Below are 20,604 nucleotides of genomic sequence, written 5' to 3' on the forward strand. Positions count from 1 at the left end.
TGATCATGCAAGTTGCTGGATAATGTTAATTTAGGGGCTGCGGGGGAGGTTATGTGATGAGGGAGCAGAGGAAAGTCGAATAAGGGAGGTGCCCCTAGAGGCACTGGAGTTTGTGGATGGGTCACGAAGTATATAGATGGATCAGCATGAATGGGATGGACCTACAATTGGTCTGAGCAGAAAGAGGTAGAGAGAAGTATGTCAGTGGAACTGGGAACCCTGACATGGGCTTTTACTGAGGTGCGGGGAGAACGCTAATAGTGGTTATGTATTTGGAATTGTGCATGACTATATGACTGTTTGAGAGAGAAAGGGATTTGTCACGACATGAGGCACCCGAATCAAAACATGGTCAAATTTATTAGAGGCCAGTGAGCTCCCATCAGTAAAGGGTTAAAAAGAGACAAGCAGGCTGACTCTGTATGGTACAGAGAGAGAGAGGGTGTAACTGTGTAATTGAGACCCTCATGTGATGTAATAGATATAGCCAAAGTGAATTGCTTTAAGTTTTTAAGTTTACTAAATTATGTAGGGATCGGACAGAAATTTGAATTCTGCCAAGTGGGAAAGGTGGCATTATATTGCATCTTAAAGTTGTGAGGAGAGATAACCATTTAGGCACACAGTAGATTTGATTTTGTACTTGCCTGTGTTGGTTACAAAGGCAGAGCTGTAGAAATAATTAAACATGTAGATTGCACATTAGAATGCTTTCAGTATTTCTTCGTGCATCTGTGCTCCAAGTGATGTTTTGTTTTATTGTACCAGAATTGTAAGAAGGTGCAAGGGTCTTGATTTAGTGAGGATATTTAATGGTGATAAAAATAAATCTTATTTTGGATTTTCTGAATCAGGCTTTAGTTAATTAAACTGCTGTACTTTGACTCACAATTAGTCTCAGAGGTATCTTTACCTACAAGGATTGGTGCTGAAACCTGGGATCTGTTTACGGGTCCGGTTGAATGGCCACAACTGGAGCTCCGGAACAGATTACCAAATTTAAGGGAGTGAATCAAAGTACAGTAGGTGCTCATCTGTGATGAAAAAGTGTGAGTGTGTGTGAGAGGTCTGAGCTGAGCACGTACAGACAAGGAGGCATCTGTCTTTACACCTAGCCCTAGACCAGTTGTTAAGAGGGGTAGCCCCCTACGCAAAGCTCAGGAGTTTGAAGTGGGTGTAAAGGCTAGAGAAGGATGCCTGGGATGTGGTGTTCAGACGTGAGTAAGAAAGAAAGCCGGCTTAATAGTGTGAGCTTAAAGGTGTAAGCTCACGAGTGTAAGCGGTGGTACGGAGGGGACTGATCACCCCTGATAGGTATCACCGGACTGTGATAAGAGCGACCTAGGGGTGGGATCCATTTCACCCACTAGATCAACAATGGAAATGATTGAAAAAAAAGGACAGAACTAAGAAAATTGGAATTCTCTTAGTTCGAATTAATTGAACAGGTTTAAACCAGATTAATTGAACACATCTCAGTCTTGGGTAAAAAAATATTGGGCTGACGACAAGGAGAAAATTAAAACATCAGAATCACAGATTAGAGAGTTAGAAAAGAGAAACCAAACAAAGAAAATAGCAGTATTGTTAATACATCAGTTAGCTGGACTAATTGAACAAGTAGTCACTTCCACTAAGAAGTGGAGTGGGGATAAAAAAGATTAAGGAATTAGAATTCAGAGTAAGGGAACTGGAGAAACAAAACCAAGTGTTAGAAGACTACTGCAGAGGGACATCACCTCCCTACCCCGGCAGTATGACCAAATAGACCCGATAGTCTGGGCAGGGGAAGGAAACCGAGGGGGATTAGACGCTCCTCCTCTGCAAATAAATTTAAAAAAAGGAGAGACGGTGTGTGTTAAGCAATACCCTATACCTTTGCAAGAAAAAAGGATTACAGCCAGTAATTGAAGGATTGGTTAGAGATGGACTGTTAGAACCCTGCATGTCCCCTTATAATACCCCTATATTGCCTGTAAAGAAGCCTGAGGGAACGTACCGCCTGGTACAGGACCTAAGGGCCCTGAACCAGATAGTGACGATGCGACACCCCATTGTCCCTAATCCTTATATTTTATTAAGCAAGATTCCTCCTGATCACGGATGGTTCAGTGTAGTGGACCTAAAAGATGCATTTTGGACATGCCCACTGGTGGAAGAAAGTCGAGACTTATTTGCTTTTGAGTGGGAAAATCCTATCACAGGACTGAAACAGCAGTTCAGGTGGACAGTGCTCCCACAGGGGTTCACAGAGTCCCCAAATCTTTTCGGTCAAGTCTTAGAGCAGGTGTTAGAAAGATTTAAAAAGCCTGATGAAATTACGTTACTACAATATGTAGATGACCTACTAGTAACAGGAGGAGGAAAGGAAAAGGTAATAGAAGCCACAAATAGCTTATTGAATTATCTGGGACAACAGGGATTCAGGGTGTCAAAGAAAAAGCTGCAGTACGTAGAGAAGGAAGTTAAATACCTTGGACACCTAATCAGTGAGGGAAGGAGAAGAATAGATCCAGAAAGAATACAAGGAATCCTAGATCTAAATATACTATGGACTAAAAAGGAACTTAGGAGGTTCTTGGGATTAGTAGGATACTGTAGATTGTGGATCAAAGGGTACGCACAGAAAACTAAACAACTATATTTGAAGCTGTTAGAAGAAGAACCTAATGTTTTAAAGTGGACAGAGGATCTAAGCTGATAATAGAAACGAAACTCCCTTGGACTAAGTGCTTACCAAAAGCACTTTTTGCGTATTTGTACAACTCCTCGAAAGGATTTGGGTTTATCCCCCTATGAAATGCTATTTGGACTACCTTATATGGGGGCAGTCGGGGAGTTACCGGTTCCTGAAATGAATGATCAATTTGTAAAGAAATATATACTGGGCCTGTCCTCCTCGATATCTTCCCTTAGGAAACAAGGATTATTGTCGCAGACTCCAGCCCTCGACTTCACGGTACATACAATTCAACCAGGAGATCGGGTCCTGGTAAAGTCATGGAAAGAAACTAAGCTGCAACCGGAATGGGAGGAACCATATCAAGCACTCCTAACAACTGAGACAGTAATCAGGACTGCTGAAAAGGGGTGGACACATCATACTATAATCAAGGGACTGGTAAAACCTCCAGATAATTCCAACACGTGGATGGTCAAACCGACTGAAGAACCTTTGAAGCTGAAATTTAAAAGACTCTAAATAATCAATTTTTAGTTGCGGCGTGAGCGCGGGAAAGGAACTGTTTTGAATTAAGTTCTCTCCTAAAAGGTAACGAGAAAGGGATAGAATGGAAGGGGTAACCTGGATAATGCCTTCCTTCCTCTTGTCCAAGAGAGTACTTACAAGTATGGGATATAATTCAGATAAGTTAGAAGAGGACAAGGGAAACACTATGAGCTCAGTTACGGTTCTGGATCTCACTACAACACAGGTAGTAGAGACAGACCTGTGTTCTTTGGTAATATGTGGGGATCTGGTGAGCCAGCAAAAATATTTGGTAGAATCCTTACAATTTTATGCCGACGGAAAGTATCCTTGGGGTAAACTCCCTTCCATAATATCCCTTCATCAGAAACATATGCAGCCAAGATCAGAATGCCTAGATAAGGAATACAATCTTATAGGGACCAAATGGACTGAAAAAAAAAATAAGCAGTCCAGTCTTAGATCCTAAGAACCTCTCCCAGTACTCCATAGCTGGTGGGCCCTTCTTTACAGGTAACTGGACCAGGGACCAACAATTGCACCAGGCAGTATTTGGAATTAGGGTAAAGGAGGGAGGAAAAGATAGCAAATTGAAATGTTGTTTCCGAATCTATGTAGATAAAAATTTGAAAACACCTGACTAGAATGATAAGGTTCCCCAAAACGACCCAAGGGCAGTAAGAGTGGTCGAAGTAAACAACCTAAAACAAATCCTTGAAATAGAGACTGGGTATGAGGAGACTAATGCCTGGGTAGAATGGGTCAAATACACTGTAAAAAGCTTAAATAAAAGCAATTGCTATGCCTGTGCGTCTGGGAAGCCAGTGGCCCAAATATTACCCTTCCCTCTGGGATGGAAACGCGACAGAAGAGGTATGGAGTGCATGTTAGCCCTGTATCAAGAAAAGGAAGCATGGGGCAACCCGAACTGCACATCCCTATCCCTGATGTTCCCTCCTGTGGAAGCAAAGAACTTAAAAACTCCCCCTCAGTTTCTCACTGCCGTTGTGAATCACACTTCATGTGTGAACCGACAAAGGGCAGAGTTAACTCATAATATGGGGGAGTTAGAATCATGCTCAGAGGTCAGGAGCATTACAGAGAACGAAATGGGAGGGATCTATTCATCATTGAAAATCCCCAGAGCAGATATATGGTGGTATTGTGGAGGAAGGGTACTGAGGCCAACTCTACCCCCTCAGTGGAAAGGTACATGTGCAATTGTCCAATTGGCTATACCATTTACCCTGGCATTTGAAAAATCAAAAGGATCAGGAAAAACAAGAGATCAGTGATAGGAATTTCTTTTGATGAAAAGATATATCTAGATCCCATAGGAGTGCCTCGGGGAGTTCCAGATGAATTTAAAGCTCGAAATCAGATTACAGCTGGGTTTGAATCCTTGTTTTGGTGGGTAACAATAAATAAGAACGTAGATTGGATAAATTATATAAGATTGGGACGAGCAAGTGAATAGTATGTTAGCCAAACTGGAACAACCTACTCGCGCATATCTGGACTAAACCTGGAAAAAGGGATGCTAGTGAAAAATTACAGACAGTAAAAAGAAAAGGGGGGATTGTGAGAAGTAGTGTAATTTTTAAGGCTGCAAGAGCTAACAGTACAATCAGCAGTGATGGACGAGTTCAGCAGCATACAGAAAGGGGGAGGCACATGACAGACAGTTAACTAGGTTACACGAAACAGATAACCGCAGTGATGAGATTAAGCGCAAAATGGGAGTTGAGAGAGTGTTAATTGAAGGAATGACACAATACAAGCCATTTACAGTGTTTAAAGTTAACAAGGTTAACAGCCAAATAAGGGGGAATAACACAATACAAGCCATCACAATGTTTGAAAAACAGTATAAAATGTGCTGCAAATCTATGTAAGGTGTGCCTATTTTGACTAGACACCCGGTCTTGCAAGAACGACAAATAAAATCTTGCTCCTTCAGAACTTGACTTGACTAAATTGTTTAACTGTGAGCTGTGTTTCTCACATGTGTGTATGAGTGTGTGTGTGTGTGTGGGTGAGAGAGTGTGTGTGTGTATGAGTGTGTGTGTGGGTGAGAGAGAGTGTGTGTGTGTATGAGTGTGTGTGTGTGGGTGGGTGAGAGAGTGTGTGTGTGTATGAGTGTGTGTGTGTGGGTGGATGAGAGAGTGTGTGTGTGTATGAGTGTGTGTGTGGGTGAGAGAGAGTGTGTGTGTGTATGAGTGTGTGTGTGTGGGTGGGTGAGAGAGTGTGTGTGTGTATGAGTGTGTGTGTGTGGGTGGGTGAGAGAGTGTGTGTGTGTATGAGTGTGTGTGTGGGTGGGTGAGACAGTGTGTGTGTGTATGAGTGTGTGTGTGGGTGGGTGAGAGAGTGTGTGTGTGTATGAGTGTGTGTGTGTGGGTGGGTGAGAGAGTGTGTGTGTATGAGTGTGTGTGTGGGTGAGAGTGTGTGTGTGTATGAGTGTGTGTGTGTGGGTGGGTGAGAGAGTGTGTGTGTGTATGAGTGTGTGTGTGTGGGTGGGTGAGAGAGTGTGTGTGTATGAGTGTGTGTGTGGGTGAGAGTGTGTGTGTGTATGAGTGTGTGTGTGTGGGTGGGTGAGAGAGTGTGTGTGTGTGTATGAGTGTGTGTGTGTGGGTGGGTGAGAGAGTGTGTGTGTGTATGAGTGTGTGTGTGGGTGGGTGAGAGAGTGTGTGTGTGTATGAGTGTGTGTGTGTGGGTGGGTGAGAGAGTGTGTGTGTGTATGAGTGTGTGTGTGTGGGTGGGTGAGAGAGTGTGTGTGTGTATGAGTGTGTGTGTGGGTGGGTGAGAGAGTGTGTGTGTGTATGAGTGTGTGTGTGTGGGTGGGTGAGAGAGTGTGTGTGTGTATGAGTGTGTGTGTGTGGGTGGGTGAGAGAGAGTGTGTGTGTGTATGAGTGTGTGTGTGTGGGTGGGTGAGAGAGTGTGTGTGTATGAGTGTGTGTGTGTGTGTGTGGGTGAGAGTGTGTGTGTGTGTGTGTGTGGGTGAGAGAGAGTGTGTGTGTGTATGAGTGTGTGTGTGTGTGTGGGTGAGAGAGTGTGTGTGTGTGTGTGTGGGTGAGAGAGAGTGTGTGTGTGTATGAGTGTGTGTGTGTGTGTGGGTGAGAGAGTGTGTGTGTGTATGAGTGTGTGTGTGTGGGTGGGTGTTATCTGCTGAGCCAGACTGAGTGAACTTTCTGAACAGTTGTATCATCACAGAGTCAGGAGTGGGCGTTCACTCATCTCCGAGCAACGTTCAGCCTCAGCATTCAGTTTATGGGAAATGTGGAGACAGTTTATCACACAGGGGACGGTGGATGCCTGGAACTCGCTGCCGGGGAGGTGGTGGTAACAGGAAGATTAGCGTCATTTAAAGGCATCTGGGTGGGTACATGGATAGGGAGGGAATAGAGGGATCCGCATCGATTAAGTTTCTTTAGTTCAGCCATCAAGATCGGCACAGGCTTGGAGGGCCGAAGGGCCTGTTCCTGTGCTGTACTTTGCTGTTTATTCTTCTTTGTTCACTCACACAGAGACTGATGCAATCGAGAACAATATTCAGCTTTGGGCTGACAAGTAGCCAGTAACATTCACACCACACAAATGCCAGGCAGTGACCATCACCAATAAGAGACACTCTAACCACCAACCCTTGACATACGATGGTGTCACCATCACTGAATCCCCCACTGTCAACATCCTTGGGGTTACCATTGACCAGAAACTCAACTGGACTCACCACATAAACATTGTGGCTACAAGAGTGGGTCAGAGGCTGGGAATATTGCAGTGAGTTACTCACCTCCTGACTCCCCCAAAGCCTGTCCATCTACAAGGCACAAGTCAGGAGTGTGATGGGAATATCCCCCACTTGCCTGGATGGGGGCAGCTCCAACAACACTCAAGAAGCTCGACACCATCCAGGACAAAGCAGCCCCACCAGCACACAAGGCTACTGACCAAGGGCTAGAAAAGGGGGTTAGAATGGATGGGTACTTGTGGGCCAGCACAGACCCAATGGGCTGAAGGGCCTCTGTTTGTGTTGGGAAAAACTCTGTGATTAAATTTGCCTCAGGGAGATTTTCAACCAGACAATTCTATCCAGTCATTGAATGAGGAAACTATTCACAAATAATTATACAAATAAAATTCATTGGAAACTGCACTGTGACTGAAAGAACTAATTACTTCCGGATGTCATTCGAAGAAAACCCTCCAAGTTTTAATTACTTAGACATTGAATTTACTTTTTAAACGTGTCTAAATACCGCACGACTTGAAATAATAGTGTACGTTTTTGTTAGTTTTACAAGAAATCCCCGTGTGTTTAAGGAGTGGATTATTAAAGATTGGAGCTACCTTCTGCTTAAGGAGTTTAAAGCTCGTGTTCACAAGTAGGCATACATTAACACTGCAATGAAGTTGCCTCATGTCTTTTAAAAAGGACCTGGAGGGGCACTTGGTACGTCATAAGATTCAGGGAAAGGGGGGCCAATTGCTGACAGCTGGGATTAGAATCACAGAATCCCATACAGAAGGAGGTTACTCAACCCATCAAGACAGCCCTTCCCCCATAACCCCATATATTTACCCTGCTAATCCCCGAACACTGAAGGACATGACCAATCCACCCTAACCTACACATCTTTGGACACTAAAGGGACAATTTAGCATGGCCAATCCACCCTAACCTGCACATCTTTGGACACTAAAGGGACAATTTAGCATGGCCAATCCACCCTAACCTGCACATCTTTGGACACTAAAGGGACAATTTAGCATGGCCAATCCACCCTAACCTGCACATCTTTGGACACTAAAGGGACAATTTAGCATGGCCAATCCACCCTAACCTGCACATCTTTGGACACTAAAGGGACAATTTAGCATGGCCAATCCACCCTAACCTGCACATCTTTGGACACTAAAGGGACAATTTAGCATGGCCAATCCACCCTAACCTGCACATGTTTTGGACTGTGGGAGGAAACCGGAGCACCCAGAGGAAACCCATGCGGACACTGGGAGAATGTGCAGATTCCACACGGACAGTGACCCAAGTGAGGAACCAAACCTGTGTCCCTGGCGTTGTGAGGCAGCAGTGCTAACCACTGTACCAACCGTAGGTTAGGTGGGAGTTCAGCGCCGTAATTTTACCACCCTGCCCACCTTGGGAATCAGAGCAGGTAAGGGTCAGAGTGTGGGAAGATCATTGACCTCCTGTGGGGTTTTACAGTTTTGGGATGAGCGAGGCTGTAAAATGCCACCCTGTGTGTTGGTGTGGACATGATGGGCCGAAAGTCCTCTTCTGCCTCTGTATGATGCCAGAGAGGTGGCAGGTGGCACAGTGGTTAGCACTGCTGCCTCACAGCATCAGGGACCTGGGTTCAATTCCAGCCTTGGGTCACTGTCTGTGTGGAGTTTGCACATTCTCCCCGTGTCCTCTTGGGTTTTCTCTGAGTGCTCCGGTTTCCTCCCACAGTGTGCAGGTTAGGTGGATTGGCCATGCTAAACTGACCCTCATGTCAGAGGATTATAGCATCATAGAATCCCTACAGTGCAGAAAGAGGCCATTCAGCCCATCGAGTCTGTACCGAACACAATCCCACTCAGGCCCTATCCCCATAACCCCACATATTTACGCTGCTGATCCCCCTGACAATAAGGGTAAATGTAGCGTGGCCAAATAACCTAACCAGCACATCTTTCGGACTGTGGGAGGAAACCGGAGCATCCGGAGGAAACCCACGCAGACACGGGGAGAATGTGCAAACTCCACATAGACAGTGACCTGAGCCGGGAATCAAACCTGGATCCCTACCACTGCGAGGTAGCAGCGCTTACCACTGCGAGGTAGCAGCGCTAACCACTGAGCCATCATGCTGTAATACAACCAGAAAGAATACTTTCTGTGGTGCATCTGAAAAAGTTGATGAGAGTTGTAGCTGACATACCAAATTTCTTTAGTCTTCTGAGAAAGTAGAGGCGTTGGTGGGGCTTTCTTAACTATAGTGTCAGTGTGGAAGGACCAGGACAGGTTGTTGGTGATCTGGATACCTATATATAAAGCTCTCGGCCATCTCCACTTTGTCCCCGTTGATGTAGACAGGGACATGTTCTCCTCCAGGCTTCCTGAAGTTGATGACAATCTCTTTGGTTTTGTTAACCTTGAGGTCAGTACTGATGCGATGGGCTGAATGGCCTCCTTCTGCACTGTGGGGATTCTCACCCTTGATTCTACTGTTTAAAATAATAATAATTCTCCCATTGGGAACTTGGGACGTTAACTGGCAAGCTGAAGTTTTATACTCCAAAGATTATCTCTGTATAAAATGATCTGATGCACTTTTGGTGTTGAGTAAATGCAGACAGCTGACTGAGGGCGGGGTGGGGGAGGGAGGGTGTTAACAAACTCTTGGTTTCCTCATTGTGAGCTCAGTGGTTGAAATAATGAACTCTCTTGTGTGTGTGTGTGAAAAACCCCCCCCCAGCTCCCTTCCAATTCTGTTTTAAAACCAAATTATCCATCTACAGGGGGAGAGACCAGGCACTGGGGAAGGAAAGGCAACTTTGTTTGATTTCTTTTGGGTCATAATTAAAAGTTGAATAATTAATTCTCAGTTTCCTTTTGACGTCAGTTACAGGGAAGTGAGTTTGGGAAGCTGTGTCCCCTCCAGTTGAACAGGGCAGGCTCTCTAAAGGGGGGGGGAGGTGTTAAGCTTGTGGAGGGTAAAAGTTGGGGAGTTGAAAGTTTATTGTGTCTTTTCTTTAACTCCACCCCCCCAATCCTTGAGGAGTTATAATTATTTCTACTGTGAGTTCCACTGGAAGATAGAAATGGCGCAGCAAGTGATCTGGAGCTGCCTTTTCTTGTGTCTGGTGTCTCTGGGCTCCTGTACACAGCAGCAACAGACCTGTATCGGATCCTACAACTCTTCCCAGGGAATCGCCCTGCTGGAGACGAGCTTCCAGGAGGGAGCCAGGCTGCTGGAAGTCAGTCGGGTGAACACCTCGCTGGCTTGCCTGGAACGCTGTTGCTCGACCCAGGACTGCGACCTGGCGGTGCTGGAGGAAGGGAAGGCAGGGGAGGAGCACACCTGTATCCTGGTCAAGTGTTTCTCTCAACACAAGCCGGTCTGCACCTTCGCCCCCCGGGCTGGATACCAAAGCCACAGCCGCTCGGTCTCCCTGCAGAAGATAGTGGACCCCACGGCAACCCCGCCAGGTAACAAACTGCAAATAGCAAAATGGTGTTTAACAACGCAGCAGGTCTGGTAACTTTGAGAGAGAGAGAGAAAGAAACCGAGTTAATGTTTGCAGTGCATCAAGGCTTGCTCTGTTATGTCAACTGTGTGAGGTACCCCCTCAATCTCTAGATTAATGAGCCCCAAACTAATTTAGTGTGTGTGTGTGTGTTCTGATACAAGTGGGAGTAACTATGCGTTGGGTTAATGGCTGTAATAGTCTAAAATATAAAATTATTCAGTATATCACCTCCTGTTTACTGGGAGACTTCAGAGTTACAGGTCAGGTTAAATAACTCTGAAACCTCCCAGTAAACTAGGGAGGTAATATTGTACTGAATAATTTTACATATTAAACTATTACAGCCATTACATTTTAACCCAATCTATATAGTTACAGGTCAAGTTAAATAACTATATAGTTTAATATGTAAAATTTATTCAGTATAATATCACTTTTCTAGTTTACTGGGAGGTTTCAGAGTTATTTAACCTGAGCTGTAACTGTAAATTGGATTAAAGTGTAATGGCTGTTATAATTTAATATATAAAATTATTCAGTATAATATCACCCCTCTAGTTTACTGGGAGGTTTCAGAGTTAGTTAACCTGAACTGCAACTAATACATTAGGGTTATAGTTTATAGTTTAATATGTGGAGTTATTCAGTATAACAACACCTGGCTAGTTTACAGTAGTTTTTTACCTAAACTGTAACAAACTATTGGATTAAACTGACTGCTATAGTTTAGTATTTAACATGTCAAATTATTCAATATAATATCTCATTAGTTTACTGGGAGATTAGAGTTATTTAACCTGACCTGTAATTATATAATAAGTTAGTGTTTTTGGTTGTTATAGTTTAATATATAAACTTAACATCTCCCTAGTTTACTGAGATTTTTATAATTAATTGTAAAATTATTTGGTATAATGTCACCTCCCTAGTTTACTGGGAGGTTTCAGAGTTATTTAGTCTGAGCTGTAACTATAAATTGAATTAAAGTGTAATGGCTGTTATAGTTTAATATATAAAATTATTCAGTATAATATCACCTCCTGTTTACTGGGAGGTTTCGGAGTTATTTAACCTGAACTGGAACTATACATTGGGTTAATGTGTATTGATATAGTTTAATGTTTAATATGTGAAGTGATTCAGTTTATCTCCCTAACTTACTGAGAGGATCACACACTCAGAATCCCTATGACAGAAGGAGGCCACTCAGCCCATCAAGTCTGTTCCAACTACAATCCCTATCCCCATAACCCCATGCATTTACCCTAAGCTAATCCCCCTGACACTAAGGGGCAATTTAGCACAGCCAATCAACCTAACCTGCACATCTTTGTGAGGACTGTGGGAGGAAACCGGAGAACCCAGGGGAAACCCACGCAGACACGGGGAGAACATGCAGACTCCACACAGACAAGGCTGGACTTGAACCTGGGTCTCTGGAGCTGTGAGGCGGCAGCAGCAGAGAGAGAGAGCTGAGTTATTTAACCTGAATTTGTAACTCTACATTGAGTTAAACTGTATTGGTTGCTATAACTTAATGTTTAATATGTGAAATTATTCAACGTAACATCTCCCTAGTTTACTGAGCTTTTTAAATAATATTTAATGTAAAATTATTCAGTATAACATCACCTCTCTAGTTTACTGGGAGATTTCAGAGTTAGTTAACCTGAACTGTAACTATATATTAACACAATGTGTATTGATATAGTTTAATGTTTAATATGTGAAATTATTCAACATAACATCTCCCTAGTTTACTGAGCTTTTTAATAATATTTAATATAAAATTATTCAGTATAACATCACCTCTCCAGTTTACTGGGAGATTTCAGTTATTTAATCTGAAATGTAACTATACACTGGGTTAAAGTGTATTGACTACTATTGTTTAATAACAACACCTCGCTAATTTACTGAGATTTCAGTAGCTTGTACCTGAACTGTAACAATACATTGGGTTAAACTGACTGCTATAGTTTAGCACTTAGTGTGTCAAATTATTCAATACAATATCTCCCTAGTTTACTGAGAGATTTCAGAGTTGAAGCCACTTGAGTAAATTGTTTAAAAAGGCTTTAAACTGGGGAAGAAGCTGTGTCTTTATTGTAGCTATTGTTGTCTCCTCGGGAGAAAACAGGTTGCAGAGTCTAATCTAAGCCATGGGCTTTGTTTTTTCAATTGTCTGTCTCCCTCTGTTTCTCTCCGTCTCTGTGTCTCTCTGGTTAAAATCAGGTGGTTTTTAAGGAATGGATCCGAAGGAGTGTGAATGAGGAAAATGGCGCCAGTGGGGGGAGGGTTTGATGTGTGTGTGTGGTGTGGGCTAGAGGAGGGTAGGATTAGATTTCGAGTGCGATGCGAGAGTAATGGGGTGGGGAGTGTTGACATGTACACATCCGCTGTCAAATCGCAAAGTTATCTATTTCGTCTTTGTTTTAAAAAAAAGCAGATATTTGTGGCTGGTGTTGTGAAACAGCGAGAGTCCACCCCGGAAATCATTTTATGGCCAACGTCTGAAATTTCGTAAATCTGACACTGGTGAGGCCATTCGACCCCCCCTCTCTCTCCAGTTCAGTCTGGATCTGAGAGTCGTTCCCCTGAATGGCTCCAACATTCCTTTTTCATAGAATCATAGAACCCTGCAGTGCAGAAAAAGGCCTTTCGGCCCATCAAACACAATCCCACCCAGGCCCTACCCCCATATATTATACCCACTAATCCCTCTAACCTACTCATCTCAGGACACCTAAGGGGCAATTTCTTAGCACGGCCAATCAACCTATCCCGTACACCTTTGGGCTGTGGGAGGAAACCAGAGCACCCGGAGGAAACCCACGCAGACATGAGGAGAATGTGCAAACTCCACACAGACAGTGACCCGAGCCGGGAATTGAACACGGGATCCTGGAGCTGTGAAGCAGCAGTGCTAACCACTGTGCTACCGTGCCGCCTCGTCTCGGTCCTGAAGACTTTTTACCATTTTTGAACCAGAATTCGCCACTCCTGCAGATTGAAATTTCCTCTTGTTTTAAGAAAAAATATTTCTTGATACAATTCCTCGAGGACAGCACCAATCTGTAAAGTTGTGGGATTTGATTTATTATTGTCACGTGTCTTGGAGATGCAGTGAAAAGTATTGTGTCTGACGCACAGACAAAGCATACCGTTCATAGAGTATAGAGTAATTCCAGATTAAACCAAACTTGGAGCAGGTAATCCAGAGTGATCCCAGAGTAGGTGATCCAAAAGTAATCCTGGAATAACCTGAAGCAGGTAATCTGGAGCAAACTTGTAATAATTAAGGACCCCACGCACCCCGGACATTCTCTGTTCCTCTGGGGGGGAAAAGGATACAAAAGTCTGAGGTCACGTACCGACCGACTCAAGAACAGCTTCTTCCCTGCTGCTGTCAGACTTCTGAATGGACCTACCTCGCATTAAGTTGATCTTTCTCTACACCCTAGCTATGACTGTAACGCTACATTCTGCACTCTCTCCTTTCCTTCTCTATGAACGGTATGCTTTGTCTGTATAGCACTCAAGAAACAATACTTTTCATCATATATTAAAATGTGAATAAATCAAATCTACGTAATCCAGAACTGAACAGATTTTGATTTGATTTATTATTGTCACATGTATTAGTATGCAGTGAAAAGTATTGTTTCTTGCGTGCTATATAGACAAAGCATACTGTTCATAGAATACATAGGGGAGAAGAAAAGGAGAGGGTGCAGAATGTGATGTAAGCGTCACTGCTACGGTGTAGAGAAATATCATCTCAGTGCGAGGTAGGTCCATTCAAAAGTCTGATAGCAGCGGGGAAGAAGTTTATTTCACTCTTTTACCAGGTTTCTCTGCATCTAAACCACCAAATTCCAATTTATTTTGAATACTTTGATTAGTTGGGATTGCCAAGCAACCTTGTTCAATCTGTTCATTTAATTCTTAAAGACTTGAATTTATATAGCACCTTTCACAACATAGTAGGAGTAGGCCGTTCGGCCCTTCGAGCCTGCTCTGCCTTCAATAGGATCATGACTCACTATCCAACTCGACTTCACCCTCCTGATCTTTCCCCTTGGTGCCCTTAGAGACTAGGAACCTATCTATTTCCTCCTTAAATATAGTTGGTGATTTGGTCTTCAGAGCTTGCTGTGGTCAGCACTGCTGCCTCTCAGCGCCAGGGAACCAGGTTCGATTTCTGGCTTGGGTCATTTGTCTGTGTGGAGTTTGCACATTCTCCCCATGTCTGTGTGGGTTTCCTCCGGGTGCTCCAGTTTCCTCCACAGTCCAAAAGACGTGCTGGTTAGGGTGCATTGGCCGTGCTAAACTCTCCCTCGGTGTACCCAAACGGGTGCCGGAGTGTGTCGATTGGGGGGGTTTTCACAGTAACTTCATTGCAGTGTTAATGGATTCAGTTTAGGGAACCTTCGGTACACTTGAGATGAACAAGTGTCTGCATTTAAAGTATTCGTTCCAACAACAACACCTATCTTTCGGTGGCACAGTGCTTAGCACTGTTGCCTTACGGCGCCAGGGACCTGGGTTAAATTCTGGTCACTGTCTGTGCGGAATCTGCATGTTCTCCCCATTTCTGTGTGGGTTTTTCTGATTTCCTCCCACAGTCCAAAAGATATGCAGGTTGGTAAATTGCCCCTTGATGTCCAAAGATGTGAGGGTTAGGGGGATTGGCCGTGCTAAATTGCCCCTTGATATCCAAAGGTGTGAGGGGGATTAGCGGGTTGCGTGTGCAGGGATAGGGAGTGAGAGGTTGGAGAGTTGGTGTTCACTCAGAGTCAAACGGCCTTCCCCTGCACTGTAGGGATGCTGTGATCTGTTCTTGGTATGTTCCCAGCCGGGATGAAGCTATGTTTTCTGCCTGTCCTGACTTGCCCACAGAGAATTATACAAACGTTAGGCTGAACTCGCGTGTCGATGTGTTTGGGTGGCAATTTCCGCTGCCTCGGGGAGTTTGCTGGGGTTTCTCCCCCATCGAGTCCCCCTCTCAAACTGGGATGACTGAATAGTGGTCCACTGTTTGGACTCGTGTCTCTGGTATAACTCACGGTGATGACATAACATTCAGAATATCACCCAATGTGCTTGTGTGTGCACCTCAGGACCTGATTTTAACCCCCCGTCCCAGTTCAACATTCATTCTGGCAGTTGGGTGGTCTATAGTTTGAGCAGAGTGTGAGAATCCATTACAAAGTCAGCAGTACTAATTAGCATCAAATCTTTGACCACTGCCCCTGCCCCCCCCCCCACCCCCAAAGCTTTTATTTAGACTTGCATAGAATTTCAAATAAAAACCTATTGATTAGTGTCACAAGTAAACTTGCATTAACACTGCGATGAAGTTACTGTGGAAAATCCCCTAGTTGCCACACTCTGTCACCTCTTTGGATAGAGTGCGGGGGAAATTAGCACGGCCAATCTACCTAACCAGCACGTCTTTCAGACTGTGGGAGGAAACCAGAGCACCCGGAGGAAACCCACGCAGACACGGGGAGAATGTACCGACTCCGCTCAGACAGTAACCCAAGCTGGGAATTGAACCCGAGTCCCTGGAGCTGTGAGGCAGCAGTGCTAACCCACTGTTACATTTTTGGGCATTGTGGGGGGGGTGGAATGCTGTTCAAAAGCCCATTGACTTTGGCAGGAGTGTAAAGTTCCCTCCCCCCTGGGGAGGGTCCTTAAACTGGGGAGTGACATGCGCAAGAGGAGAGAGGGAGACAAGTGGTCAAATGCTTGGTCGCAGTGGGTGATTTTCTAAGGAGAGAAATGTGAGAGAATGGGCTGTGGAATCCCTACAGTGGAGGCCATTCGGCCCATCAATCTTGCACACTCTCTCCAACGGAGCATCTTGGCCAGACCCTATCTCCATAACCCCACGTATTTACTACCCTGCTAATCCTCCTAACCTGCATATCTTTAGACACCAAGGGGCAATTGAGCATGGCCAATCCAGCTAACCCGCACATCTTTGGACTATGGGAGGAAAGTGGAGGAATCCCATACAGACACTGGGGGGAATGGGAGGGAATCCCAGGGGTTGGGGCCCTGGCAGCGGAAGGTACGATCGCCCAATAGCGATGATTCTTTGCAGGTTTCTGGATATGACTCGAGCCAGTGTGGCATCGGGTAACATTCCTGAGGCATGATTCCATTGGTTTGGCAGTTCAAGTCCGGACCTGGCAGTTGGGTGCAGCTCCCTGAGGGAGAGTGTGTACCAACAACTGACACAGCCATAGTGCACATTCCGTCACTCCAAACAGATCATTTGAACATATCAAATCCTGGGTGGATTGGCCTTAGATTTATTATTGTCACATGTATTAACAGTATTGTTTCTTGCGCGCTATACAGACAAAGCATACCGTTCGTAGAGAGGGAAAGGAGAGAGTGCAGAATGTAGTCATAGCGAGGGTGTAGAGAGAGATCAACTTAATGCGAGGTAGGTCCATTCAAAAGTCTGACAGCCACAGGGAAGAAGCTGTTCTTGAGTCGGTTGGTACGTGACCTCAGATTTTTGAATTTTTTTCCCGAAGGAAGAAGGTGGAAGAGAGAATGTCCGGGGTGCGTGGGATCCTTAATTATGCCGGCTGCTTTGCCGAGGCAGCAGGAAGTGTAGACAGAGTCAATGGATGGGAGGCTGGTTTGTGTGATGGATTGGGCTACATCTACGACCCTTTGTAGTTCCTTGTGGTCTTGGGCAGAGCAGGAGCCCAGACCGAGCTGCGATACACCAGAAAGAATGCTTTCTATGGGGCATCTGTAAAAGTTGGTGAGAGTCGTAGCGGACATGCCAAATTTCCTTAGAATTCTGAGAAAGTAGAGGCGTTGGTGGGGCTTTCTTAACTATAGTGTCAATGTGGTGGGACCAGGACAGGTTGTTGGTGATCTGGACACTTGAAGCTCTCGACTGTTTGATGTAGACAGGGACTTCACTTCCTGAAGTCTGAGTATCAAGGGTTGGTTGCCCAAACTGTGGCATCTTCACTGGGTGGCATGGTGGCACAGTGGTTAGCACTGCTGCCTCCTAGCGCCAGGGACCCGGGTTTGATTCCTGGCTTAGGTCACCATCTGTGTGGAGTGTGCACATTCTCCCCGTGTCTGCATGGGCTTCCTCCGGGTGCTCCAGTTTCCTCCCACAGTCCAAAGACGTGCACAGATTGGCCATGATAAATTGTTCCTCAGTGTCAGGGGGACTAGCTAGGGTAAATGCATTGGGTTATGGGGATAGGGCCTGGGTGGGATTGTGGTCGGTGCAGACTCGATGGGCTGAATGGCCTCCTGTAGGGATTCTATAATTCATCTGTATGATTCCATCTCTATTTTATCCCCAGGGCGCACAGAATTTGGAAAGTGGTGTGGTCTGCACTAACCCATTCCAGTATTGGAATTAAGTGTTTATTAGTGTCACAAGTGAGGTTTACATTAACACTGCAATGAAGTTACTGTGAAAATCCCCCGTTTGCCACACTTCCAGCGCTTGCTCGGGTACACCGAGGGAGAATTTAGCACGGCTAGTGCACTTGACCAGTCTTTTGGACTGTGGGAGGAGCACCTGGAGGGAAACCCACGCAGACACGGGGAGAATGTGCAGACTCCACACACATAGTGACCCAAGCCGGGAAGCGAACCCAGACCCCTGGCGCCGGGAGGCAGCAGCGCTCACCGCTGTGCAAACTCCACACACAGTCACCTTGGGTGGGAATCGAACCTGGGTCCCTGGCGCTGTGAGGCAGCAGTGCTAACCCACTGTGCCAGCGTGTGGGACGTCTGTGTTTGACCCATTCTGATATCGGAATGAATTTCACAAACATGACGCAGAGATTTTATTGCTGGCCCACAATTAGTTGAGGGTTAGATTAGTCATGGGGGAGGGAGGTTTCTGTAAGTTTTATAGCTGGCATCCTTGATCTGAACTTTGGCATCAAGCGGGGGCACCCACATAGGTCTAAGCTTCAGGGTGTGTCTGTGTAATGAGTCTCTCCATTGTGTTGTCACGTGCTGTTCAGATCAAACCTTGTAAAACTCGTCTAGCTGCTTTAACCTGATAGCCTCAGTGCGCAAATCCACAAAGATTAACAGTCTGGTTTGACTCCAAAATTGTTAAAAGTGTCTGCAGTGAATAAGCAAGTTTATTTACCGAGAACTCGATCCGTGGAATTGGGATTGGACCCTCTGGAAATAGCAATCAGAGCTTTTGGGAAAAGTGTTGCCGTGGGCCTGAATAAATGTTCCACTCTCGAGTGGATCAATCTGAGCTTTTTTTTATTCAAAAGGGTGCTGGGAGAGGCTGAAATGTTAAACGGGATAGAATTGGGTAGGAGTGTTGCAGGGAGACACGGCCAAGGCGTCAGATGTTGTTGAGATGGTTTAAAAACAAAGATGTGATTGTTTAACTCCTGCGCTGGACAGCACGAGCTCCTGATGTGTTTCTGTCGTTGCCCACACCATGAAATCAACAATCCCACAATATCTGGAGATTACACCAGTTCACGGCCCCACCTTCCCCCCCCCGAAGCCCGTCAGCCATCTCTGCATTCCTTTTTGCTTGTTTGAAAAGTCTTTTATTGATGTTTTGTTTGCACTTTATTCCCAAACCCCTGATCTACGGGCACCCGGTACAGAGTGAGAGGTGTAGGGAAGGCAGCGAACCTTCTCTTGGTGATCGTGGTTAGCACTGCCGCCTCGCAGCTCCAGGGACCTGGGTTCGATCCCTGGCTGGGGTCACTGTCTGTGCGGAGTCTGCGCGTTCTCCCCGTGTCTGCTTGGGTTTCCTCCGGGTGCTCCAGTTTCTTTCCTGCTGTCGTCAGACTTCCCTCGTACTGACCTGATCTTTCTCTACACCCTAGCGATGACTATAACACTACGTTCTGCACTTCCTTCTCTATGTACGGTATGCTTTGTGTGTGTAGCGCGCAAGAAACAATACTTTTCACTAATACACGCAACAATAAATCAAATCTAATTCCTCCCACAGTCCAAAAGACGTGCTGGTTAGGTGCTAAATTCTCCCTCCGTGTACCCGAACAGGTGCCGGAGTGTGGTGACTAGGGGATTTTCACAGTAACTTCATTGCAGTGTTAATGTAAGCCTACTTGTGACACTAATCAATAAAACAAACTTAACACAAGAGTGAGGGTTCTATTCCTGTACCGGCTGAGATTCTTGATAAAGGCCCCACCTTCTCAACCTTGCCTGAGGTGTGGTGGCCCTTGGGTTAAACACCGCCAGTCAGTCCTCTCCGTCTCGAAGCGGTCTATGGTCTTCTGGGACTATGCTGACTTTACCTTTCACTGCTTTGAGGGTAACCTCGCTTACTCCTACCCTGTACCCCACTCAACGAAGGGGAGAATCTCACCCTGGCCCGGCTGAACTATTGAGGAATGGCAGGTGGAGTTTAATTCGGATAAATGCGAGGTGCCCTGTTTTGGTTTAGACAAACCAGGACTGGCACGGTGAATGGTAGGGCCCTGGGGAGTATGTCATACAGAGAGCGCTCGGGGTGCGGGTACACAGCTCCCTGGTGTCAAGGCAGACAGAGTGATGAAGAAGGCGCTTGGCACACTTGCCTTCCTCAGTCAGAGCGCTGAGTACAGGGATCATAGAAACCCTACAGTGCAGAAAGAGGCCCATCGAGTCCGCACCGACCACAATCCCACCCAGGCCCTATCCCCATATCCCTACATATTTCCCCTCTAATCCCTCTAACCTACACATCCCTGGACACTTTATGCAATTTTAGCATAGCCAATCAACCTAACCTGCACATCTTTGGGAGGAAACCCACGCAGACACGGGGAGAATGTGCAAACTCCACACACAGTGACCCGAGCTGGGAATCGAACCCAGGTCCCTGGAGCTGTGAAGCAGAATGCTAACCACGGTGCTACCGTGCTGCCCAGTTGGGACATTTGCGAGTTCTCCCTGTGTCTGCGTGGGTTTCCTCTGGGTGCTCTGGTTTTCTCCCACAGTCTGAAAGATGTACTGGTTAGGGTGCGTTGACCGTGCTAAATTCTCCCTTAGTGTAACCCAAACAGACGCCAGAGTGTGGCAACTAGGGGATTTTCACAGTAACTTCATTGCAGTGTTAATGTAAACTTTACTTTAACTGTACAAAACAT

General features: G+C 45.5%; 1 protein-coding gene across 2 annotated transcripts in view; it reads left to right on the forward strand.

The window, feature by feature from the left end:
- Window positions 1-9,663: 9,663 nt before the first annotated feature.
- Window positions 9,664-20,604, forward strand: part of LOC145339877 (kunitz-type serine protease inhibitor 6-like) — a 38,896-nt gene continuing 27,955 nt past the window's right edge. Inside the window, exon 1 of one of the 2 annotated variants that reach the window (XM_080184414.1) lies at window positions 9,664-10,424. In XM_080184414.1, the coding sequence (XP_080040540.1) occupies window positions 10,037-10,424 (388 nt within the window). In that variant the 5' untranslated portion in view covers window positions 9,664-10,036. The remainder of the gene's footprint in view (window positions 10,425-20,604) is intronic. The other variant, XM_080184413.1, reaches the window with a different exon arrangement.

This window comes from Carcharhinus amblyrhynchos, unplaced genomic scaffold (genome assembly GCF_965287045.1).
Source record: "Carcharhinus amblyrhynchos unplaced genomic scaffold, sCarAmb.v2.hapA scaffold_717, whole genome shotgun sequence".
In the NCBI taxonomy this organism is placed as follows: domain Eukaryota; kingdom Metazoa; phylum Chordata; class Chondrichthyes; order Carcharhiniformes; family Carcharhinidae; genus Carcharhinus; species Carcharhinus amblyrhynchos.